Raw genomic sequence first — 27154 nt, 5'->3', positions numbered from 1 at the left:
AGCCTTGTCTGACACCCTTCTTAATACGAGCACTTCGTTCTTGATCGTCCACTCTTATTATTCCCTCTTGGCTGTTGTACATATTGTATATGAGCCGTCCCTCCCTATAGCTTACCCCTATTTTTTTCAGAATCTCGAACAGCTTGCACCATTTTATATTGTCGAACGCTTTTTCCAGGTCGACAAATCCTAGGAAAGTGTCTTGATTTTTCTTTAGCCTTGCTTCCATTATTAGCCGTAACATCAGAATTGCCTCTCTCGTCCCTTTACTTTTCCTAAAGCCGAACTGATCTCAATTTTCTTTTCCATTCTTCTGTATATTATTCTTGTGAGCAGCTTCGATGCATGAGCTGTTAAGCTGATTGTGCAATAATTCTTGCACTTGTCAGCTCTTGCCGTCTTCGGAATTGTGTGGATGATGCTTTTCCGAAAGTCAGATGGTATATCGCCAGACTCATATATTCTACACACCAACGTGAATAGTCGTTTTGTTGCCACTTCCCCCAATGATTTTAGAAATTCTGATGGAATGTTATCTATCCCTTCTGCCTTATTTGACCGTAAGTCCTCGAAAGCTCTTTTAAAGTCCGATTCTAATACTGGATCCCCTATCTCTTCTAAATCGACTCCTGTTTCTTCTTCTATCACATCAGACAAATCTTCACCCTCATAGAGGCTTTCAATGTATTCTTTCCACCTATCTGCTCTCTCCTCTGCATTTAACAGTGGAATTCGCGTTGCACTCTTAATGTTACCGCCGTTGCTTTTAATGTCACCAAAGGTTGTTTTGACTTTCCTGTATTCTGAGTCTGTCCTTCCGACAATCATATCTTTTTCGATGTCTTCACATTTTTCCTGCAGCCATTTCATCTTAGCTTCCCTGCACTTCCTATTTATTTCATTCCTCAGCGACTTGTATTTCTGTATTCCTGATTTTCCCGGAACATGTTTGTACTTCCTCCTTTCATCAATCAACTGAAGTATTTCTTCTGTTACCCACGGTTTCTTCACAGATACCTCCTTTGTACCTATGTTTTCCTTCCCAACTTCTGTGATGGCCCTTTTTAGAGATGTCCATTCCTCTTCAACAGTACTGCCTACTGCGCTATTCCTTATTGCTGTATCTATAGCGTTAGAGAACTTCAAACGTATCTCGTCATTCCTTAGTACTCCCGTATCCCACTTCTTTGCGTATTGATTCTTCCTGACTAAAGTCTTGAACTTTAGCCTACTCTTCATCACTACTATATTGTGATCTGAGTCTATATCTGCTCCTGGGTACGCCTTACAATCCAGTATCTGATTTCGGAATCTCTGTCTGACCATGATGTAATCTAATTGAAATCATCCCGTATCTCCCGGCCTTTTCCAAGTATACCTCCTCCTCTTGTGATTCTTGAACAGGGTATTCGCTATTACTAGCTGAAACTTGTTACAGAACTCAATTAGTCTTTCTCTTCTTTCATTCCTTGTCCCAAGCCCATATTCTCCTGTAACCTTTTCTTCTACTCCTTCCCCTACAACTGCATTCCAGTCACCCATGACTATTAGATTTTCGTCCCCCTTTACATACTGCATTACCCTTTCAATATCCTCATATACTTTCTCTATCTGTTCATCTTCAGCTTGCGACGTCGGCATGTATACTTGAACTTTCGTTGTCGGTGTTGGTCTGCTGTCGATTCTGATTAGAACAACCCTGTCACTGAACTGTTCATAGTAACACACCCTCTGCCCTACCTTCCTATTCATAACGAATCCTACACCTGTTATACCATTTTCTGCTGCTGTTGATATTACCCGATACTCATCTGACCAGAAATCCTTGTCTTCCTTCCACTTCACTTCACTGACCCCTACTATATCTAGATTGAGCCTTTGCATTTCCCTTTTCAGATTTTCTAGTTTCCTTACCACGTTCAAGCTTCTGACATTCCACACCCCGACTCGTAGAACATCATTTCGTTGATTATTCAATCTTTTTCTCATGGTAACCTCCCCCTTGGCAGTCCCCTCCCGGAGATCCGAATGGGGGACTATTCCAGACTGTGGATACACGTTACGTGTCTTTAATGCAGTGGTTTCCATTGCCTTCTGCATCCTCATGTCGTTGATCATTGCTGATTCTTCAGCCTTTAGGGGCAATTTCCCACCCCTAGGACAAGAGAGTGCCCTGAACCTCTATCCGCTCCTTTGCCCTCTTTGACAAGGCCATTGGCAGAATGAGGCTGACTTCTTATGCCGGAAGTCTTCGGCCGCCAATGCTGATTATTTATCAAACTTTAGGCAGTGGCGGGGATCAAACCCGGGACCGAAGACGTTTTGATTATGAATCAAAGACGTTACCCCTAGACCACGGGTCTAGGGGTAATGCATACTACACAAGCTCTGCCCGTGGCCCCTCGTTTGTGATCTACAGCTAAGCTACAGCCTCTGTGGTGCTTTCTATGTGTGCATGCAGCTAACAAGCAGGCTGTCCGTATGAATGGCCACTGCCAAACTGTGGCCAAGAGACAGCTGGATCACTTAGATGCTGAACATGCTGCCCAACACAATGATCTTCACTTCCATGACTGCTTCACAGCTTGCACTGTCAGAATTCTTCCAACAAACACTAGCTTTTCTGAATTGCACAGGTGGGAACTGTCCCTGTAACATATCTTCATTCCTGTAACCCCCTGGCCTCAAATTTCACTAGCCCCTGTCCCTCACCTATCTTTCCCCTTCAATGCTCTCACTCCAGCACTACACATGCCTTCTATTCTACCAATGCATCTACAGTCTTTTATCCCCCACCACTCACCCCAGAATGGTGCTCAGGTCAGATGCAGTCACAATCCATAGCTGGGCCACAGAAAGGAGACAGTAGGTGTGTGTGTGTGTGTGTGTGTGTGTGTGTGTGTGTGTGTGTGTGTGTGTGTGTGTTTGATATATATATTTAGTATTTACATCTCTCTTGATGCCACACTTTTTTACTGAAGTGATGCGCTCATAATTGAAAGTGGATAATACAAAATGAAGTTTGGACGAAGGAGAAGATGTGGGTGCTTCCATATGTGAAATGATACAAAGAATGAGGTGACATTTTCAAATTGATGCAGAAGTTGGGCTTGGTTCCATGAGGACGCAGTTGCACCCAGCAACTCTATTTATTTCAAGTAGTAACAGGTGCAGCAATTAGTTACAAATAATATTTATTCTTTATCCAGACTTCGGTCACTCTGTGGCCTTCTTCAGTGCAGTAAATATAAGTAAAAACATTAAAACCACTTACATATGCACACAGTCCCACCTAGACTTCGTGTCAAAGGTCAACCTTTGACATGACGTTCAGTTGGGACTATGTGCATATAAAAGTGGTTTTAATGTTTTAAGTTATAGTGTGGATGTTAATTACTGTGTTTAACTAATTCTTACAAATATTCCTAGTCACTTTTTGGGGGATTAAGTTAGGATATTTTAGTGGTCCAGTTGAGGAGCATTTGTGAAACCAGAAATGTATATACACAACCATGTGAATGCAGCTGTCATCTTGGAAGATGGAAATGTCCACACTATACTCATCATGAAATTGTAGAAGAATGAGCAACAATTGGTCACTGAGAATGTTGAAGTAATCATCCTGGTTAATGTCTATGATTTTCTGAATGAGTGGGCTCAAGTCATGCTATGAAAAACACCTCTGAAACATCTATGTTCTGAACTACTCTGTCCACACATGGTAAGTTAAATACCTCATTGGGATGTTGGTGCACTTGACATCTTGTAGCACTTGACAAGAGGTAAAATCTTAACTCACTGGATCACAATGGATGCTGTCGATTACCCACTGTCCAGTTTCTGTGTTGTTTTAACTCACTGAAGTTATGCAGGTTTATACAATGAAGAGCCAAAGAAACTGGTACACCTGTCTAACATCGTGTAGGGCCCCTGCAAGCATGCAGAAGTGCCGCAACATGACATGGCATGGATTCGACTAATGTCTGAAGTAGTGCTGGAGGGAACTGACACCATCAATCATGCAGGGCTGTCCATAAATCTATAAGAGTACGTGCGGGTGGAGATCTCTTCTGAACAGCACATTGCAAGGCATTCCAGATACAGCCAGCGGTTGTGTTTAAACTCAGAAGACTGTTCCTGGGGCCACTGTGTAGCAAGGACATGTGGTGTTTTGCATTGTCCTGCTTGAATTGCCCAAGTCCGTCGAAATGCACAATGGACATGTATGGATGCAGATGATCAGACAGGATGCTTACGTACATTTCACCTGTCAGGGTTATGTCTAGACGTATCAGGGGTCTCATATCACTCCAACTCAACATACCAACACCATTACAGAGCCTCCACCATCTTGAACAGTCTCCTGCTGACATGCAGGTTGCATGGATTCATGAGCTTGTCTCCATGCCCATACATGTCCATCTGCTCAATATAATTTGAAACGAGACTTGTCTGACCAGGCAATATGTTTCCAGTCATTGACAATCCAATGTTGGCACTGACGGGCCCAGGCAAAGCGTAAATCTTTCTGTTGTGCAGTCATCAAGGATACACGAGTGGGCCTTTGGCTCCGAGAGCCCTTATTGATGATGTTTTGTTGAATGGTTCACATGTTGACACTTGTTGATGGCCCAGCATTGTAATCTGCAGAATTTTGTGGAAGGGCTGCACTTTTGTCATGTTGAACGATTCTCTTCAGTCATCATTGGAACATTTCTTGTAGGATCTTTTTCCGGCTGCAACGATGTTGAAGATTTGATGTTTTACCAGATTTCTGATATTCATGATACACTTGTAAAATTTTCAACGGGAAAATCTCCACTTCATCAATACCTCAGAGATGCAGTGTCCAATTGCTCATGTGCTGACTATAACACTACATTCAAACTGCCTTAAATCTTGACAACCTGCCACTGTATCAGCAGTAAACAGTGTAACAACTGCGCCAGACACTTCTTGTCTTATAGAGGCATTGCTTACTGCAGCACTGTATTCCACCTTTTCACAAATCTCTGTATTTGAATATGCATGCCTATACCAATTTATTTTGCACTTCAGTGTATGATGCTGTAAGTAATGGCCTTTTATCTACATCTATGTCTACATGGATACTCTGCAAATCACATTTAAGTGTGTGGCAGAGGGTTCATCGAACCACTTTCACAATTCTCTATCATGCCAATCTCGTATAGCATGCGGAAAGAATGAACGCCTATATCTTTCCATACGAGCTCTGATTTCCCTTATTTTATCATGGTGATTGTTCCTCCGTATGTAGGTCGGTGTCAACAAAATATTTTAGCATTCGTAGGAGAAAGTTGGTGATTGGAATTTTGTGAGATGATTCCATTGCAATGAAAAAGCCTTTCTTTTAATGATTTCCATCTGAAATCCTGTCTCATTTCTGTGACACTCTCTCCCATATTTCGCGATAATACAAAACATGCTGCCTTTTTTTGAACTTTTCCGCTGTACGCTGTCAGTCCTATCTGGTAAGGATCCCACACCACACAGCAGTATTCTAAAAGATGACAGACAAGCATAGTGTAGGCAGTCTCCTTAGTAGGTCTGTTACATTTTCTAAGTGTCCTGCGAATAAAACGCAGTCTTTGGTTAGCCTTCCCCCACAACATTTTCTATGTGTTCCTTCCAATTTAAGTTGTTCATAGTTGTAACACCCAGGTATTTAGTTGAATTTATGGGCTACTTGTCTCCAAATGTCCATTGAAAACAGGTCCCTTTGCAGTGTTCACTCAAGAACGTGTTGAGGTGTACATGCATTAACTGGAAGGTGTAATTTCTGTTGGGTTTGAAACTGATTGTCATTGACAAGGCATGACACTCGTCTCCAGTTGTTGGTTAGGATATTTTTATGACCACTGTTCTTACTTTGTGTTACATGGGTGCAAGTGGCACAATATTCCTTGTACATAAGTTGAACAGTTTGTGTTGATACACCAACAAGCTGGGCAACTTCACTCATGGTGCGGTCATTGCCACATCTTACTGTACTGATTCCGTTCAACCAAATGTCGTATGTATACTACTTCAACTGCCATGACTTATTTCATTGGCAGAAGGTCACATTAATAGAAATCAAATGTTACTTATACAGCTCACTTGCCACATAGATAATATCCCTACAAAAACATAGGTGCAAGACCTGTCTTATGCACCTGTAAAAGCAGGAATGTCATACAGCAACCATGCTGCAACTTATCTACAGCCTTTTTTATGGGGGCATACCTGACAGCCAACCAGCTGTCTAATCAAATGAATCATCACTGATAATCTGTGGCCAACAGGAAAGTTTACCATCCAATGGCAGATTATGTTGCATTACTTAACGTGGCCGACTTTAATTGTTCATAAATTTTGTAATTCAGATCCCGCCTCTTAATACCAGCTTCTCTTAACTACACAGATGGGAAATGTCCTTACAACATAGTCTTTGTTCCTGCAATCCTCCTGCCCTCATCATCTGCTAGGTGCTGCCTCCCATTCCCCTCCACCTCCACCCTGTTCTCAGCCCCCCCCCCCCTTTGCTCCATCAATTTACACTCATTCACTCCCTCCCTCCCAACTCTGTTGTGTCTGACACTCTGCAATCCATTCTTCCAGTTCCCTTGCCACCACCTGAGCATGCTGCAATGTCCCACACCCTTACACCCTTCTGGACCAACTATCAGCCTCCCTCCTCCATCCTTCTCAACCCCCACCCCCAACACTGCTTGTTTTTCCCACCCTCTCCACCAGACACAGGCCCTAATCACAACTGAGCTGCAGTATCAGGACAATGTAGTCAATTTTGGTAGTGTAGCCACAAGTGCTTTTTTTTCCTTTTTCTTCTTTTTTTTTTGTTCTCAAAACTGAGAGTATCTGAAAACTCAGCTAAATCTAAATCTCATTTATGCGCCCACAATCAATCAAAACTGCAACAATACAATGATTGGATACCTTTACTTCTTCCATTATTTTTATTCTACCCAGGACTGTACAGTATCACATTTCCCTTTACACTGAACATATCACTGGTAGACACCCACCTCAAAGCATATTTGTAAAATATTTTATATTGTAATGATAAGATTGTAAACTATGAAGAACTACTCACCATATTTGCATCACAGACAGATTTCACAAGTTGTCCTCGGGCATTGTGTGTTCTGTATGTTAATCCTCTGAAAAGGGCAACTGATGAAACACCAAGCAGACTGGCTACAGATTTCAGCTCTACATCGCCTTTCACATCCACCTCAAGTCCTTGGCCATCCACAAACTGCACATTACCAAGCAAGAGTACTGCTGCAAGGACACGGACAACATCCAGAAAGGGGATTCCCAGGACACCTGACAATAAATAATATGTGCAGTCTCCATATACATGTGGACACAAGTATAAATGATAAACACTGTATAAAAGTTATTAACATGATTGGTTACTAGTTATATTGTAACTGCATGCAATCTATTGAATTTGCAATAATCAAAGACTTAAACAATAGCTCAGTGTTGATGTTATTACATTGTGATGCACATAAGTATGCTGAAATTTGTTTGTAGGAGAGCAACAAATTAAGAAAGTCCGTAGTACAGGATAGCTAATAAGGATCATTCTTGGAATCTAAATTATTATGCCAGGAGATATGGTATCTGTTCTTTGTTGCCCTGCCTTTGGTAACTTTATTGACACTAGATATGCAACTTAACAGTGTATACTAATAGGAATTTTACTGATACCACAGTAAAAAGTATAATATCTGCAAAGGACAATTCCAATTACAACTGTGTATGCCGGCCGCGGTGGTCGTGCGGTTCTAGGCGCTCCAGTCCGGAGCCGCGCTGCTGCTACGGTCGCAGGTTCGAATCCTGCCTCGGGCATGGATGTGTGTGATGTCCTTAGGTTAGTTAGGTTTAATTAGTTCTAAGTTCTAGGGGACTGATGACCACAGCAGTTGAGTCCCATAGTGCTCAGAGCCATTTGAACCATTTGAACTGTGTATGATATAGCTTAACTGGTTTCAGTCATAGATAAAAAATGACATGACTGTTGCTGTTACTGAGACTAGTACCACTACTACTACTACTACTACTACTACTACTACAACCACTGCCACCACCACCACCACCACCACCACCACCTATGTTTGGGCCCTACTAGTCCCCACTGTGTACAACAAGATGCATTTTCAGGGTTTTGTTTTATCTTTTCTTTGTGCCCATATTACTTTCATTCCCTCAGAATGGCCTTTTTTCTTTCACGTGTCAGACTACACTGTCCTAGTCTTCTTGGGTTTTTCTGTCAGGCAAACTATTCAGTCGTGAAATTTCTGCCTACAAATTTTTCTGTTTGGTAATCAAGTTGTGTTATTTCTGCTTCCTTCAGGTCGTGTTTTACCACAATGATCCATTTTGTTGTTTCAGTTTCTGCTTCACTATGGGTCTCATAGAATTCCACAACCTGACTAGCTAACCTGGGTGGCTACATTCTTTTATTGTGCCTGTACAATTACAGCCTGCACAGTTTCATACCTGAATAAATATTGGCCAGTTTCATACCTGAATAAATATTGGCATCACATCCGAATAAATACTGGTATATTTTTCAGCTTCCTTGTTTGCTCTTAGCCTATGCGTTCCTTTTTCAGTATAATTTGGACCTAAAATTTCCCTGATTATCTCACAATCTCTTTTTTGGAGTTATTCAGTGTCCCTCTATTCATTTAAAATGAGTGTTTGGGCCCCATAAAGAGACTCTGGTTTGAGGACTGTGTTTTAGTGCCTCAGTTTTGTGTATTTTGAGATATATGTTTTGTCATAGAGTACTTGGTAAGTCTCAAAGCTGGTTCAATTCTGTTAATAGTGAATTTCATAACCACAGTAGTGGACTCAGCCCATCGGAGGTCCGGGCTAGTGAAACCAAATGAGGCTCCAGTCTGGTTAGAAACTGATGCATTTGTAGTGTACATTTAGTAAAAAATGAATAATATAGATGTAATGGCCAAACAAAAGTATTTATAATGTGTGTACCCTTTGTTCTAGTAACTGTAATATAAATACTAAAAGATATATGTGAGAAATTTAGATGTTTCTAGTATTATGGCTATGAATATCACTTCTCAACACAAAATTAGAGACATTGTTTCTAATGTACAATAAAACATTGTAGATGAATAAGTTTACTACTGTAAGACACTGCAATTTAATAAACAGAGGTTTACAATGTTCTGTTTTATCAGAATCCGTTATTATTCTTATTACTTTCTTCTGTAAAAGTAAAGTGTCATTTACATGACAACTACTACCCCATCGCAAGATTCCATAAGAGATGATGCTTTGGAAAAAGGCAAAATATGCTGATCTCACATGGTCATTGGGAACATGTCTTTTAAATTTCTAATTAGATAAATAACTCTTGAAAGTCTAGCCAGTAAATTTTTAATGTGTGGTTCCCATGTCAATTTATTGTCGACAGTAACACCTAAAAATTTTACAGTTTTTAATTCTTGGTATTTAGGAATCTCTTTGAGGCTAAAGTGTCCGGGTTTTGTTTTCATTTAGTAAGAAGCCATTAGCTTTGAACCATATATATACCTGTATATACCCTCTTTCTTTCTCCTCAGTCAATGTTAATGTCCATATCATTGCATTTTTTGTGCCAAAAGTAACAGCAGTGCCTGTAATTGTAGTTTGTTCTATCGCTAAAACTCATTCAGGATTTTTAATTTAGCAAGTCTTTTGTCCAGTATAAATTTTATAGTTGGATTAAATTTACTTCCTCCAATATCAGGTGCCAAAAGTTGACATAAGATAGATAGAGACAAGCACCTCTAAGTGAAAGGAGCAAGCTTTCTGCAGATCTAGTATCAAGGTTTGCTTTGAATGGATCTTGTATATCTGCCAAAGTTGTCACACCTGTTTCCACGTTTTATGACTTTAACCACATTGTAATGAGAAATTCAGCACATATCAGACAGTCATTTCAAACTTCTTCCTTTTTTCCCCCTACAAGTAATTCAAATCTGTCTGTATGAGAAGAATGAATGTAACTTCTCTACAATTTCAACACTGGTGACTTAAATGGGAACAAATGAGAAAGCATGAACTCCACGAGGATTTAAGGAATGATTAGCACATGGACTGAACAGAGCTTCTGGACTAACTTCTTGAATTTTTTGTTATAGTTCTGCATGTACACCTGGCAGTGATGTGGCATTGTCATAACCTTAAACACTCTACAGTGCAATGTCCAGCCCATCTTTTCCAGCTGCTGTTGATATCATTTCGCATATCCTCTGGAGATTTTCCCAACATAAAAGAAAACTAAGAAATATTTTGAACTTTCACGATGTTGTCTTCTGTATGACTGTATCTAATTATTTGACTCATTTGGTCAGTTCTGCTTTCATTGGGAGTGCTATCAAAAATTATTCCGTAATATTTAGCTTTTTTTATATCTGCAGTAACTTATTGCTTAACATTTTCACTCAAAATAAAAATAAATTCATTTTGTATCCATTCTGACAAACAAGGAGTGGACTCTTCAGGTTTTAAACAATGCATCTTCAATACTGATTCAGGTGCCATGTCGGCTGATAAATTTGAGAAGCCACCAATTTGTTGGGTTGAGTCATCCCTTGCTTACGACCGGTCCAGTAGGCAGCAACAGTGCACGCGCACCATGTCGTGTAAACAGTTCTTTACACAGGTGAACAGAATTAAGTCATGCCCTTGGTGCTACTCATGGCACAAACACCAAGATTTGCCATCCAGGCAAGCACAGTGTTACTCTTGTGACAAGATAGGTCACATACAGTCTGTATGTTTGCAATGAAACAAACATAGGAATTGTGCCCACTCATAACAATCTAGTCACAAGCCCCGTGTAATCAATGCAGTGTATTCAATGCCTGCCGCAGGCATTAGCAAAACTAGCAAGCGAACAGTTTCTTCAGTGCTATGCCAGTCTAACAAACATTTTGTTCATTTGCATCTTAGTGGAAAACATGTGAAATTTCAGTTGGACACGGGTACCTCTGTTACATTGCTGAAACGTAACACACGCGAGCTGTCAGGTTCCCCATGCCTGTCTACAGCTAGCACATATCTGATGGCTTATAATGGACAAGACCTCATCGTTCACAGAAAATGTACTTTGCCTGCCATGTATTGCTCGCATAAGTGAACTGTGACTTTCACTATGCTACAATCACGTGACTGTGAGAACATATTTGACCTTGATTCGTTTGATTTGTTTGGGTTTAAAATTGAGGACAATGTGTTAACAGTGACTGCATTCAGTGTCAAAGACATTGTAACTAGTTTGTTGAAAGAATTCCCTGAACTCTTTTCTGAAGGTTTAGACAAGGCTAACAATTTTGTTGCACATGTTACTATGAAAGACAATGCTCAGCTGAAATTTTGACGGGCCAGACCTATTCCCATTGCATTATGGGACAAAGTAGCTACTGAACTTACAGAATTGCAAGATAATGGAGCTATTGTGCCCATATAAGTTAGTCAATGCGTAAGTCCACTGGTTTTGCTCCCGAAACCTTCAGGTCACATTCACCTCTGTGTCGACTTTAAGTCGACAGTCAACCACAAACTTTGATACTTAACCATTTCCACACCCAGAGGATCTCATGTAGCTAGTCGCTACTTTTCAAAAATTGATTTGTGCAACACATATCTTCAGATACCACTAGATGAAGAATCTCAAACCATGTGTGTTGTGAACACTTATTTGGGCGTGTTTAAATATTTATGTTTGCCTTTTGGCAGTGCTTCTGCAACCACTGTTTTCCAACGGTATCTGCAACAGCTGGCTGCTCAAGTACCAAACTGTTCAAACTATTCAGACGATGTTGTCACATAAGGTCGTACACCTGAAGAACACATTGCAAATTTGTGTACTTTGTTTCGTGTGTTATCTGATGCAGGACTAAAGTGTCGACTGGACAAGTGTGATTGTTTTTAACCCAGAGTTACAGTATTTTGGTAATGTCACAAACAGTCAAGGTGTACATCCTCTTCAGTCACATTTGCTAGCCATACATGACCTGCCAGTTCCACATAATGTCACAGAACTGCAGTCAGTCTTAGGGAAAATGAACTTTTATTTTCAGTTCATACTGAATGCTGCACAAATCTCAGCTCCATTGCATCGCTTGCGTCGCAAGAATGTCCCCTTTGTTTGGACAGATGAGTGCCAAGAAGCTTTTCAAAAACTTAAAGATGCATTGCTCACTGATGCTTGGTTCACTTTAAAGTTGATGCTTCTTCTTACAGAATCGGTGGCATGCTTTTGCGCAGAATTGGTGACACAGACAGGCCTATTGCTTTCACATTAAAAATGTTGTCCAAAGCACAGTGTAACTATTCACAAATAGAGAAAGAGGCATTGGCTATTGTGTACGGTGCAACCAAATTCCACCACTATTTGTATGGCAGAAAATTCTACTCAGTAACAGATCACAAGCCATTGAAGTCCTTGTTTCATCCAATGAAGCCGGTCCCTGTACGAAATGGCCAAAAATTGAAAAGATGGGCTTTGTTATTGTCTCAATATCAGTATGAGATTGTGTGTTGTCCAACAGCTAAACATGGTAATGTGGATTCACTTTCACGTCTTCTAGTTGGTCTTGATACAGACTTTGACATTTCTGCTGCATCTTCTTGTCACACTGATGCTTGGGATTCTGAATTGCTTCAGTCCTTTCATCTCAACTATAGCAGAATTTCACAGGCCAGGGAAGCTGGTTCAGATTTGAACATTTTGCTAAAACCATTCATACATCTTGGTCTCACTCATTGCATAGCATAAAGAATTCTGTAGGGTGCCAATACTTCGCATGTCAGCATAGCCTTGGTGTACAGCAAGGACTGATTCTTGTTCAAAATGACAGTGGACAGTCACATGTGTTGGTCCCCAAATCTTTGAAAAAGAAGTGTTGCAGTTACTTCACGAAGGATTGTTTATGTGAAACAGTGCATCGACACTGTACTTGGCAGGGTATGGACACCCAAATAGAACAGATGACATCACACTGTCACACGTGTGGAAAATCAGTCTGCTCCACCACAAAAATTCTCTGCTTGGCCTGTTGCAGTCACTATGGCAATATGTGCACACAGACTTTCCAAGACCTTTTTGGAAACTCGTTGGTTGATTGTGGTAGACTCTTATAGCAAGTTTCCTTTTGCTGTGTCTGTGAACTCAACGTCACATAGCACAGTTCAGGTGTTGTCCTCTATTTTTTGCCACAAAGGCTTGCTTGAAGTCACAATAGTTCACGTCAAATGAATCTAAAACAGTATGTAAATGCAATGGCATACAGCATCTGAATAGTGCACTATTCCATCCACAGTCAAACAGTGAAGCATAACGTTTTGTCAGAACCTTCAAGGAGCAGATGGCCAAACTTCGCATCACACACACCAGGGATCAAGCTTTGCAACTGTTTCTCACCTCCTATCATTCACATCCATGAGATGGACCATTGCCAGTGGAATTACTTCACGGCTGCCACTATCAGACACTGCTCCATCCTCCTTAGCATCTGGCGCTGCAGGAAGGCTGCAAGTACCACTTTGTGCCACATGATATTGTGTTTTTCAGGGTTCTTAGCAGGGTCATTCCATGTCCATTCCACCAATTTGAGAAAATGTTCCAGCTGATAGTCTCAGATTTGGCTGAAATTTAGCACACCAATGCTATCAAGTGTGGAACACTCATATACAAAATTTTAAGTTCCCCTGCCAATTAGTTCCAGAATTATGGCTTGTGAAAGAAGGTGGCGTGACCCGGAAATTGCAACCCGCATCTGGCAATCTATCTTCAGACCCAACTTCAGGTCTTAATAACTTTGGAAGTATTCTGCACAGTCCAGTGAAATTTTTACAACCCAGTAACATCCACTTAGAGAACACACTCCATGAATCAAAACACCAACAACATATTTCTGAGGGAAAATAAAAAATTCCAAAATGTGATTTAAAAAATGTAATACGTTGAAAGGTACATATCGTAAGTGCCCTCTATGCCAAATATAATTCACTCAAAAAGGGTATAAATTTTTTGTGGTAAACTTAATGTGGCCTAAACACACACAGAACTCATCATGCCCATATCAGTCACAAAACCTGAGTTACATGCACAGAAAAAAACAAAAATTTGAAAAATTGCCTGAAAAACTTTGATTTTCAAAATGTGGTAGCACAAAAGGGACAAGTGGTATCCAAGCCAAATTTCAAACACTGCATAAGTAGACCATAATATAATATGTGGCAAAATTTCAACTTGTTATTGCAAGTCATTTGTGTACAATAAACGTTGACAGAGATGTATTTGGTTACGTTTCTTTTAACACGATTTAGCAAGTAATAGTGATGATGCAGACAGCTTGTTTCAGATAAAGCTGCAGCAATTGTTGGGAACCATTAGGCAACAGAAAATTAAACAATGGTAGTTTTCAGGGAAAGAATGAGTCATTGTTAGGCAGGAACAACAAAGGAAACAAGCAACAATTACAGGTTACTCATGTTTTTAAGATTCTAGTTCAGACTGGTCAGTACTGTTGTGGAAAGTCAGTATGGAGGCAGAAGAGTGTACTAGTGGTCCTTTTGTTCAAACAAGTTGCAGTATTGGTAGAGGACAAGCATCTGAATGTCATAAAACAACATATGGAACAAAATGTCGCATTCACTTTGTACTGTATGATCTGGATGAATCTGATCAAGATTTGTTGGTATGGAGATCTGGGATACATCCTGTGGGCACAAGAAGTACAGTTCCAGGAAACTTAAGTGTTTGTTATCATCATATGAAAGTGTTTCTGGATAAGTATTCTTTCCTAAGTTGTTTTTATCCATTTTGGATTCATAAGAAGACAGTGAAGTGTAGCCTCAGAGAAATTGATATAAAATCAGTATTGAAATTGAATCAGTGCATGGGACTTAACATGAAACCAGGACAAAAGTTATGTTCCAGGTGTGTTACTGCTAAAAAATGAAGAATATTCTGATAATTTACATGACAGTGACGAAGAGTATCAGCCACCTACAGCCACAGCAGATGAGCAATTAAATACTTCAGTGACTGCTCTTGGTTTGTCTCCCATGAAGACACATGAAGTTGGGAAAAGAGACAGGCCCAGCTATGGTAGAAGAAAACTACAAGAAGCTCAAATGGAATTAAAACACAAAATAGCTGACACATTAATGGTGGAAGAGGGAGAACTATCTGCTCCAAAGGAACAGAAATCATGCCAGAAATGCTCTGATTCGGAAAAAATTGTGCATGATTTGAAAGAAAAATGTGCCATATCCACACGTCAGAAAAAAAGTAGCTATTCTTACCCTTGCACCTTCCAGCTGGTCTATTGACTACACTGCAGAGAAATTCAATGTTTCTACATATGTGGTAAAGCAAGCTAGGAAAATAAAAGCAACCCAAGGTGTGCTTCCACAACTTCAGCAGGCCCAGGGTAAGCAATTGAGTTCAGAAATAAAGGTGCTAGTGTTGGAGTTTTATGAAAATAATAATTACAGTTGAATAATGCCTGGGAAAGAAGACTATGTAATGGTGAAAATGGGCAATGTATGTGTACAGATGCAAAAAATACTGTTGCTATGCAACATATCAGAACTATATGTAGAATTCAAGGAAAAGTATCCCAATACCAAAGCAGGTTTATCATCTTTTTTCAATCTTCGGCCAAAATGGGTTGTTCCTGTAAGTGCAAGGGGCACACACAATGTTTGTGTATGTGAGACCAATCAAAATGCTAAGCTGATATTTGCTGCTATAAAGGATTCTGGTCTTGATTACAAAGGTGCAATGAAACTGCTAGTGTGTGACATCAGTTCCTACCAGTGCATGATACACAGGTGTGAAAAGTGTCCTGGTAAGGCAAATCTTGCAGAACACATGAATAAAAAACTGTATGGTGAACTCCCTATGGATGACGATGAACTTATTTCTTATAAACAACAGACGCACATGGATCGCACAGGTCTTGAAACAAAGCAAAGTACAGTGGAAGATTTTGTTGAAATGTGTTGTCAAAAAACGGACAAACTGACCACACACAGCTTCACAGCAACAGCACAATCGGCTTATCTCCAGTTTTGTAAGGATAATTTGAAACAAGATGAAATTATAGTAATACTAGACTTTTCTGAAAATTATGCATTTATAGTTCAAGATGCCATCCAAGGATATCATTGGGACAACAGTCAAGCAACTCTCCAGCCATTTGCAATTTACTATAGAGGTGAATCAGGTGATGTGTCTGTCATGAACCTGTGCATTTTTAGTGACTGTTTAATTCATGATGCCATTGCAGTTCATGCCCACATTCGCACTGTCATGGCATATGTGAAAAACACGCTGCCTCACATACATTTTGCGAAATACTTCAGTGATGGGGCAGCTAGTCAGTACAAAAACTGTAAAAATCTCATAAATGTATGCATACATTACCACGATTTTCAGATTCATGCAGAATAGAATTTTTTCGGAATAAGTCATGGTAAAAATGTATATGATGGCATTGGTGTTACTGTTAAGCGCATGGCATCACGAGCTAATCTGCAGCACCCTACAGAAGGTCACAGTCTAACACCTCTTCAATTATTTACCTGGGTACAGAAAAATATTCTATGTTTCGAAAGATGAGGTAAAATCAGTCGAAGAGTTGCTAAAAAGCAGACTAGAACACGTTAAAACTGTTGCAGGCACAAGGAGCCATCATCACTTCTCTCCAGCCGACTCTGACAATGTGTAGATGAGCAGACTGTCCCATTATAACTATAGGTTCATGCACAACATGTGTCTTCACAGTGTGTCTGCATCAGGATTCAGAAGTAAAAGCAGCAACATACAACCAGGTTGCTATGTTATTGCTGTTTATGATGGCAAATGGTACTTAGGATGTGTTGCAGAGTGCTGTGAAGTAGAAGGTGATGTATTTGTGAACTTCATGCCACTAGCAGGACCAGCAAGATCATTTCATTGGCCACATTTGGCAGACAGGTGTTGGATTCCTTTTGAACATATTCTTATGACAGTTCCAGTTCCTACCACAGTGTCAGGAAGACAGTACAATTTGCCACTCAATGTACAGAGTACAGTAGCTAAAGTGTGGGAGAACTTCTGTTCGAAGCACAATTGACTGGTTTTTAGCAGTTAATGTGCAGTGAACATTAATGATAGGTTGTGTTAATCTGCCTATATGTTGTTGCTTAGTGATTAAACAGTTGTTGAAGAGGATAAGAAGAGGCAGAACAGTTTATGATACGTTTTTACAAAATTGTGTTGTGGAACAATGGCCACATCACCAAATACATCTGTCAACTTCCGTTGTACACAAATGTCTTGCAATAACATGCTGAAATTTTGAGATGTATATTATTATGGTCTACTTATGCAGTGTTTGAAATTTGGCTTGGATACCACTTGTCCTTTTTGTGCTACCACACTTCGAAAATCCATGTTTTTCAGGCAATTTTTCAAATTTTTGTTTTTTCCTGTGCATGTAACTCAGGTTTTGTGACTGATATGGGCATGATGAGTTCTGTGTGTGTTAAGGCCACATTAAGCTTACCACAAAAAATTTATACCCTTTTTGAGTGAATTATATTTGGCATAGAGGGCTCCTACAATATGTACCTTTTAACGTATTACATTTTTTAATCACATTTTGGAATTTTTTTTATTTTCCCTCAGAAATATGTTGTTGGTGTTTTGATTCATGGAATGTGTTCTCTAAATGGATGTTACTGGGTTGTAAAAATTTCACTGGACTGTATGGAATAGTTCCAAAGTTATTAAGACCTGAAGTTGGGTCTGAAGATAGATTGCCAGATGTGGGTTGCAATTTCCGGGTCATGCCACCTTCTTTCACAAGTCATAATTCTGGAACTAATTGGCAGAGGAAACCAATACTTTGTACATGAGCGTTCCACACATGGTAGAATTAGTGTACTGAATTTCAATCAAATCTGAGACTGTGAGCTGGAGCCCCTGGTTGAACTGACATGGAATGACCCAGCAGCAACAGACAGCGGGGCAAGGCAAGATCCTGTGTTGACTTGGCACATGTATACATCTTATTTCAGTCCCAGACAGATTATAGCACCGACATCACAATCAAATTTGCCACTGTCACGTGCACGGTCATCCTTCTGTATCTTTTCCCCAAGATTCATGGATCCCAAGGCTAGTCCGACCAAATCAGCGTGTTCATGAATTTTGGCACAAAAACAATTTTGTAATGATGCCCTAACTCCTGTATTCACTCCGTGTGCCCGTTTTTGGTTCGCGAAAATAAACAAAACTTTAAAGAGCAGCCTTTTACTAGCATAGATGAGATTAAAAATGTGTCTCTGAGAGGACTAAAAGGTGTTGCAAAGATAAGATTTCAAGAAGTGTTTTGGGTTTTGGGAAAAGTGCTAGCATGGGTACGTAATATGTAACAGGGAATATTTTGAAGAGAATAACTTTGTTGTCGACTAATAAATACAGCCAGCATTAGAACCAATATTCACCACAGTAATCCTTTTGGTTCCACTAACATTGTCCATGATACCATCAATGCCAGGACCCAGACAACATATGCTAAAAGTAATGTTGTTGTCCATCAAAGTACCGCCAATGCAAAAGAACTTTCTGTCTTGCTCTCTTAATTTCATAACTTAATATTAACATTTGCATTGACAGACAGTTACATCAGTTCTTCCTACCAGAACCTCACTTTTACTTATAGATCTCTTCCACAGGAATCCATTTCATGCAGTGTTATGTGCAAAACAACTTTCTGCCAAGAAAAATGGATTTCTTTGTTTTGTTGGAGTAAGTGATGTAATTTGCATACGTTGGCACTATATTTTTGACTGATGTAAAAGTCCTCTGTTATTTGTCGAATTATCAATTTTTTATAGTTGTCTATAACAATGGGTTCCTCCCAAAATCGTTAGCCTCTCTCTTGGCAATCCAATTAAACTTTGTACTGTATTTTTACATTTGTTTCTGATGTGTCCTATTGTGGCAAGGCTGACTTTTGTAAAAAAATTAACCCCATTGTTTGGGACTGCCAACACTGCTCACAGTTCTTTTTGTTTCAACTCTTTAATACAAGTTGTATTTACATTACAGATGTTTCTTCAACGTTCTTTACTCTGAAAATATCTTTTATTTGTATTGTGTGTATTTTCTTGTGATGTAGTATGCTTATCCATCACTTCTGAAAAACTAAGTACTTCACAGAATACACAAAGTGAAGTGGCTGATGCTAGTAACTCAAATCGCATAAGCAGAATCAATGTGAATCATCACATGCTGGCAGGAAATAGGCAACTGACTTTGGGCGTGCCTGTAGGGCAGTTGCAAGGTGCTTCCTGGAAGGGCCTCTTTCCCTACCAACAGTGCTGCTCGTTCAAGAGTTTGCTGACAAACTAACTGGGTGTAACATCTTGTAGAGATGTAGGCTCTGATTTATTGATAGAATACTGGGGAAATGCAGTCCAGTCTACAAAGGAAATTGCTTACAAATCACTTGAGTGACCCATTCTAGATATTGCTCAAATGTGTGAAACCCATACCAAATAAGACTAGTAGGTGATATTGAATGTATACAGAGAAGGACAGTATGAATGATCACAGGTTTGTTTGACCCATGGGAGTATGTCACAGATATGCTGAAGAAACTGAACTGGCAGAATCTTGAAGATTGACAGAACCTATCCTGAGAAAGAGTGCTAACAAAGTTTCAAAAACTGACTTTGAATGATGACTCTAGGAGAACATTACAACCCCCTGTGTATTGCCCACATAGGGATCATGAGACCAAGATTAGATTAATTACAGCAAGCACAGAAGCATTTAAACAACTGTTCTTACCATGCTCTATATGTGAATAGAATGCAAAGAAATCCTAATAACTGGAAACATGGCATGTACTCTCTGTCACACAGGTTGCAGAGTATAGATATTGATACAGATGCCTAATAATTAGTTTCAGAGCTAAAATTTGTTCTGGGCAAGATCTATTTGGTCTGAAACCTGCTTGATATTCAACAGTTTTGCATTCAAGTTGTTGTTGTGGTCGTTCCAAAAGTCATTGAGATAGAGTTTTGTATGAGAAAGGAAGAGGGAAAATCCATCTATAATTATTAACATCCATTCTGTCTCACTTTTCACATAATGGATGTATCATGCAGTTTTCCAGTCATCTGGAATTTTCTCAGTTTGGCTAATGTTTTGCATGACCAATGCAATTTCTTCTAAAGTTTTTGGGGCAGTTGATTTCAGCAGCTCTGCAACAATACCACCTTCACCAGATGCAGTTATTTTGTAACCTTTTAATATGTGTAGCAGTTTTCTCTTCATTTGGCATGTGCAAATCTGGATTGGTCTGTGGAAGAATTTCTGGTATAAATCTTTCTGTGGGTCCATGGCAATGTAGAAGCTATTTTGAAATATCTGCATCACCCTCCACCATTTTCTAGGCTGTTATTCACAACTGTCTCCATTTTCCTTCCTGAAGCAAATATTTTGCTGCTGGTATTCATCGAACATTATCTTCTATTATGTTGAGCTGATGTTTTTCATATTGTCTTTTTGTTCATCTAATTAATTTTGAAGCTTCTTTTCTGGTTGTCAGGACCATATCCTGTGCATTTTTTGATTTGCTTCATTCCATGTTTTGAATGCTCTGTTTTGTGATTTTACTGCATATTAACAATCTTCATTCCACCAAGGTTGTTTTTCCCACTTTCGTACAGGAATCTGAGATTTTGATGAACTTGTGCCAATTTTCCCCAATGTTGTTCAGTTCATTTGCTAGTAGCAGTAGCTGGATTTTAGTAGTACCAAATTTTGGAATTATAAACATCCTTTTCCTTCCTACTACCATTATCATCATCATCATCATTATTATTAACTGAATATAAAATACATTACCTAGACAGGCTTTCCAAGCCTGAAACCTTGCTGCATCTTCCACCTCATCTTGTCGTGTGTCCCCACACTGTAGGTAATTGAGATTGTGTGGAGAATATCCTTCTAGATTCAGCTTCACTGTAAAGCGAAAAAGAAAAAAAAAAAAAAAAAGATTATTATTTAAAAATTATCAAAGGAAAGACTGCAAAATATTAATTCCACACTTCAGAATGGCATTTGGTGTGGTGGATGATGGGAGTAGCAGACTTGACAAAAGTGCTGGACACTGTACAACTCTCGGTCAACATTCACTTGTTGCAAGTTGCTACCAACCTTCACCTGAGAGAAAATGCAGTGAACATTGGCATTGTTGTCACCAGTCTGTGTTGTTTTGCTATGCAGAGTTTGGCTTCATGCGTCATTAGTTCTGAATATCATGTCTGCTTCTGTGTACAAAAGCAGATGACATGCTAAATACACATGCACCCACACACACTGCACACTTGAACACTCTCTTCACCCCTAACACACAACCACACACAACCCCCCCCACACACACACACACACACACACACACACACACACACACGCAAAAGGAAAATTCACTTAAGGAAATCGAGACACTTGTTAAAATACACCTCATGCACACGTGGCTCCCAATTCCAGCATCTCAGTCTTTTACTGACGAAGGCTATGACCTAAATATTTATATAAGTGTCTTTTAGTTGTACCCTCAGCAATTTGATGTATCTTTAGCAATGTCTATTCCTACATTGTTGATATTCATACCTGGAGTTTCCATTGTTTGATAAATTTGTTAGAAAGGTCTATGTGATTTGTGTGAGTGTGTGTGTGTGTGTGTGTGTGTGTGTGTGTGTGTGTGTAGAGGGGGAAAGGTGGAGAGGGTGACATGTGCACACTACTGTGGCATGGCTGCTGAATTGTGGATGAGGAAGGCAAACCACCAGCAATGGAGAGTGAAACTTTGACAATGGCAGCCACTCATGCTGGCAAAATGTCAGAAAAATCATCAGACGAATCTTGACCGAAGAACCTGAGACTGAAGCCAACAGGAAATTTGTCAACAACTGCCAACAAAAGCTTTAACAATTTTGTGTTCCACCATATTATGTTTTCCTATTACATGCAGTCGTCTGCTAAAAATGTCCTGATGATTTCCTTCCTAGTAGAATATTCCAGGTTTAACAGCCCCTCCCCCGCCCCCCACCCCACCCCCTAAAAAACAATGAAAAATCAGATCTTTGGGTGAAGGCTACTCCACAGGATCTATCAAATAAGACAAGGATGCTAATTAGGGTGGATATGTGGAATATTAGAATCCTAAGGCAGCGTGAGAAACAAGAATAGGTGGCAATGGAAAGGGTGTTCAAGGAAACAGGCACAATTGTAGGGACCTGTTTATGAGAGAGAAGAAAGGGAAACTGGTCATTAGTGCAAAGAAGACCTATAGGATACTTGCAAAGTTCTTTCACAACCAGGTGAACTATGAACCACTTGAAGGTGAAATGGAATTAGAGATGGACACAGAAGAGACACAGTGATGACTTCCAAGCAGGGAAGATTGGTAGGATGAAGAGGTTACCAAACAGGTGGAATAACATGATCAAAGTGCCACAACAAAAGAACAGAGACAAGAAGAATGCAAGCTACTATACAAGAACCTCTTCAAGAGATTGGCTCTTTGTGAAGACTGGTTAAGAATAGATCCAAAGTACAGTTGGAAACTATCAGTGGGTATAAGGAAGTAAGAGGATACATAGAACAGATCTTTACTGTGAAATGACTGATGGAGTATATGGCCTTAAGGAACAAAATGATGGTAGCAGCCTTCATAGACTTCATAAAGGGATGCAACTCCATCAACAGACAGACTCTTGGAAGGTTCCTGAGGAACTACATGACTACTGATAACAGAAGCAAGATAGCCAGAAGTGCAGGACTGAGAATCATCAATAAGACAAAGACACTGAAGCAACCAGGAAAACGCAGGAATACACTTTTCAAGAGATGGACAAATTTAAATATCTTGGAGAATAAAAGATGTGCCCCAAAGGCATAAAATATATTTTAAAAAAAATATTTATTAACAATATGTGTGCAAAGGGTTAAATATTCTTCAAAGTACTCTCCATAAGCTTCTATATATTTTTTCCACTGAGTCTCCCATGCCTGGCATGCCCCCTCAAATGTCATCTAGGGAATCTCCTTTAAAGTTGTTGTCACAGCCACTTGGATAGCCTCAATGCTTTCAAAACAGCATCCTCTGAGTACGTTCTTGACTGTGGGGAACAAAAATAATTTGGCCAGAGCTAAGTCAGGTTTGTAGGGTGGCTGCAGCAGTGTCGACACTTTATGTTTCACCAGCAATTCATGGATGCAGAGAAACATGTGGCTCTTCACAATGTTGTGATGCAGCAGCAAGGTAGCATCAATGTCTTTTCATGTGGTAATTACATGTTTCTGAGGTCTTTCCTGAACATGCACGTTGGTCGCAGCATTAAAGGTTTGTCCGTGAGGTGCAAAATCTTTGTGAACCACATCCTTGGGGTCAAAAAGGACAGTCAACATTGTCTTCAATTTGGATCTGCTCATTCTCATTTTCTGCTGTTTCAGAGACACTGGGCTTGCCATTTGGCAATCTGGCATTTCGTCTTTGGGTCTCTTTGAAGTGTCCATATTTCATCACTAGTAATAACATTGTTTCAGTAATCCATTTCAGTTTCAACACATTCCTTCAGTTCGTTTGTGATCAACACTCAGTTGGCCTTTTGGTCATTCATTGACAGTTTGGGGACCAGCTTATTGCATATCTGTTGCAAGTTCAGTTCTTCAGTAACAATGTGATGTACAACAGTTTCCAGAATGTTCAGAGTGATAGCTAACTGTCGAACACTTATTGGATGGTCAGCATTCGACAATCCACACACACAAGTCACATTTTCATCAGTTTGGCTTGTTCATGGCCGTCAAAGTGGCAGTTATTGTCCACCTCTTCCTGGCTCCACTTAAACTACTTCATCCACCTTGTAACTCACACATATTAAACAGCAGACTCCTATTATGTTTATTACAGCAGTTCATTAGTTTCTGCAGCTTCTTTGGTTGAGTAGTTTTGTGCAGAACTTTTTCGCCAAACATTATTCGAAAGTATCCGCCATAATGTGATCTCAAAACGGGGCTTCACTAAATCAGTAATCCTGACCCCACACTGCTGAAGAAGACTGACCTAGGACGTGCTGCAAAGCTGAGACCCCCCCGCACCCTACTGCGACCTGTTGTGGCATGCAAACACTTGTATTTAATGAGTTTTGGGATGGCAACAGGAAGAAACAGGAGCAATGATGGAATAATAGATAGGATGAAGAAGGTGAGGTCAGTCTTTTGTATGACCAGATATATACATAACAAAAATAATAATATATCTATGGATACCAAGGTCAAATGCTAATGGGCGATGGTGAGAAATACTGTTCTGTATGTGGTTGAGTCGCTAACTAGGAAGCCATGGTGCAGAACAGCCAGAGAAAGAAGAGAGAAAACTTCTTATGGAAAAGCCTGGACTCTAAAAGAGGTGGTGAAAGATGACTGCAAAGACCTACAAAAGTGCTGTAACAAAGAATGAGCACAATATCAGTAGAAATTAAACTGAAAAGGGCACAATTTGTGGATCATGTGATCAGACAGAATTATAAAAAGGACAGAATTATAAAAAGGACAGAATTATAAAAAGCATGTTGCCCAACACAGGAAGGACTGGTCAGGGCTGGGGATTGAGGCAGTAGGGAAGGAAAAATGGAGAAGCAAGCATACACCAACCAACATGTTAGAGATCAACCACAGAGAAGGATACAGGGAAAGGAGTGGAACAGGAAAGAGAATAAGACACTGAATATCATGGAAGAAGAGAAAGAGAGAATAAGGCAAAGGATGAAGAGTCTCTGGGAGGAGATGGAGGCATTGTAGTCCATGAAGAGCCTACAGAGGCTGTAATGGAAGAGGAGGAGAAGGAGGAATAATAATAATAATAATAATAAGGTATTTTTGGTATCAGAAAGATGCAATGACCAGAAAATCGGGCTTTTGAGTGGAGATTACTCTCTTTGTCAAATAATTGTAGCGCAAGAGTCGGAATAGTAATGAATAGGGAAACTGGCAATGATGTACAGGATTATTTGCGGCAAACAATTCAGCATACATTGTAATCACACAATCATACATACCAACGATGAATACAAATGGCAGTGAAACTGAAGAAATGGGTGATAATATTAAAGAACTTCTAGAATGTGCCAAAGGGGACAAGAATTAATCATAATGGGAGACTGGAATGGAACTGTAGGTGAATGTAGGGAATAGACAATAAGCAGGAGAGTTTCATCTCAGCAAGTGAAATGGGAGAGAGAAAGATTAATAGAATTCTGTGCTGGCACGATTTTTTTACTGGAAACATATTTTTTGAGAAACCGTTGAGAAGAGAGTATACATGGAACATCCCAGGTGATCAGATATTGAACTGACTTTATTTTAATAAAGTGGAGATTCAGGAATCAAATTAAGAAATATAAGAGTTATCCATCCACTGATATTGATAGTAACAACATACTAGTACAAATAAAATGGCAGATAATGCAGTAAGTTATAGGGAAAGCACGTAAAATTTATACACATTGAAGGAACACCAGATTCATATTTCCTTGAAAGAATGCATGAGAAAAGACATAACGTCATTTCATGGAGTTTCTGGTCTAGAAAACTGATAGAATGGCTGTAAAAGGCGTAAATTTAACAGAAAAAATACTACAATTGAAAAAGGCGGGGAAAGAGAGACATCCATGGATAACAGATGAGATCCTCAAATGAATAAAGAAATCATGAAAATGTACAAATGTTGAAAATATTACTACCATGCAGAAATGAAATTGCTCAAAAATGCAGAAAAGCTAAACAAGAATGGATGGAGGAAATATGTCATGAGATAGATATAAAACTGAAACGGGGTAATATAGATACGTATGCACACAGACAGATACATGGTCCAGTCATGTTAATCTGATCACTGCATATATTTGACGTCACCATGCAATAAAAACTCACAGATGGCAGGTGACAGCATTCGCAGTGGAGGTACCTACAGTGTGTCACCATAACCTGGAAAACAGTGCTGTCATTATTCTAATATGAAAACAATGCGATTTATCTGACTTCCAAAAGGGCACAATCATTGGCTTTTGGGTAAAAGGTGGAAGTATTTCCAAAACAGGTAAGTTTCTAAACTGTTCACAGGCCACCTTGGTTAAACTGTACAGTGCATGGTAAAATGTCACTCTACAGAACTTGCACTGTGGCAACTGTAGGGCACCACAGGCCATAGGTGACAGAGGTGAATGACAGCTGCAGAAATGTGTATGGGCAAATAGATGTGCAACATCTACATCTACATACGTACTCCGCAATCCACCACATGGTGCGTGGCGGAGGGTACCTCATACCACAATTAGCATCATCTCTCCCTGTTCCACTCCCAAACAGAACGAGGGAAAAATGACTGCCTATATGCCTCTGTACGAGCCCTAATCTCTCTTATCTTATCTTTGTGGTATTTCCGGTATTTCCATGAAATATAAGTTGGCGGCAGTAAAATTGTACTGCAGTCAGCCTCAAACACCGGTTCTCTAAATTTCCTCAGTAGCGATTCATGAAAAGAACGCCTCCTTTCCTCCAGAGGCTCCCACCCGAGTTCCTGAAGCATTTCCATAACACTCGCGTGATGATCAAACCTACCAGTAACAAATCTAGCAGCCTGCCTCTGAATTGCTTCTATGTCCTCCCTCAATCCGACCTGATAGGGATTCCAAACGCTCAAGCAGTACTCAAGAATAGGTCATATTAGTGTTTTATAAGCGGTCTCCTTTACAGATGAACCACATCTTCCCAAAATTCTACCAATGAACTGAAGATGACTATCCGTCTTCCCCACAACTGCCATTACATGCTTGTCCCACTTCGTATTGCTCTGTAATGTTACGCCCAAATATTTAATCGATGTGACTGTGTTAAGCGCTACACTACTAATGGAGTATTCAAACATTATGGGATTCTTTATCCTATTCATCTGCATTAATTTACATTTATCTATACTTGGAGTTAGCTGCCATTCTTTACACCAATCACAAATCCTGTTCAAGTCTA

At 39.7% G+C, this 27154-nt stretch overlaps 1 protein-coding gene across 1 annotated transcript in view; it reads right to left on the bottom strand.

Annotated features, from left to right (window-relative positions):
* Positions 1–27154, bottom strand: part of LOC124606542 (myosin-I heavy chain) — a 253040-nt gene that overhangs the window by 98800 nt on the left and 127086 nt on the right. Inside the window, exons 7-8 of the mRNA XM_047138528.1 lie at positions 20966–21082; positions 7115–7350 (exon numbers count right to left, since the gene is read on the bottom strand). Coding sequence (XP_046994484.1) covers positions 7115–7350; positions 20966–21082 — 353 coding nt within the window. The remainder of the gene's footprint in view (positions 1–7114; positions 7351–20965; positions 21083–27154) is intronic.

The sequence above is a fragment of the Schistocerca americana genome, chromosome 3, assembly GCF_021461395.2.
Source record: "Schistocerca americana isolate TAMUIC-IGC-003095 chromosome 3, iqSchAmer2.1, whole genome shotgun sequence".
NCBI classification, from domain to species: Eukaryota; Metazoa; Arthropoda; class Insecta; order Orthoptera; family Acrididae; genus Schistocerca; species Schistocerca americana.
This window is presented reverse-complemented; position numbering and strand designations above follow the sequence as displayed.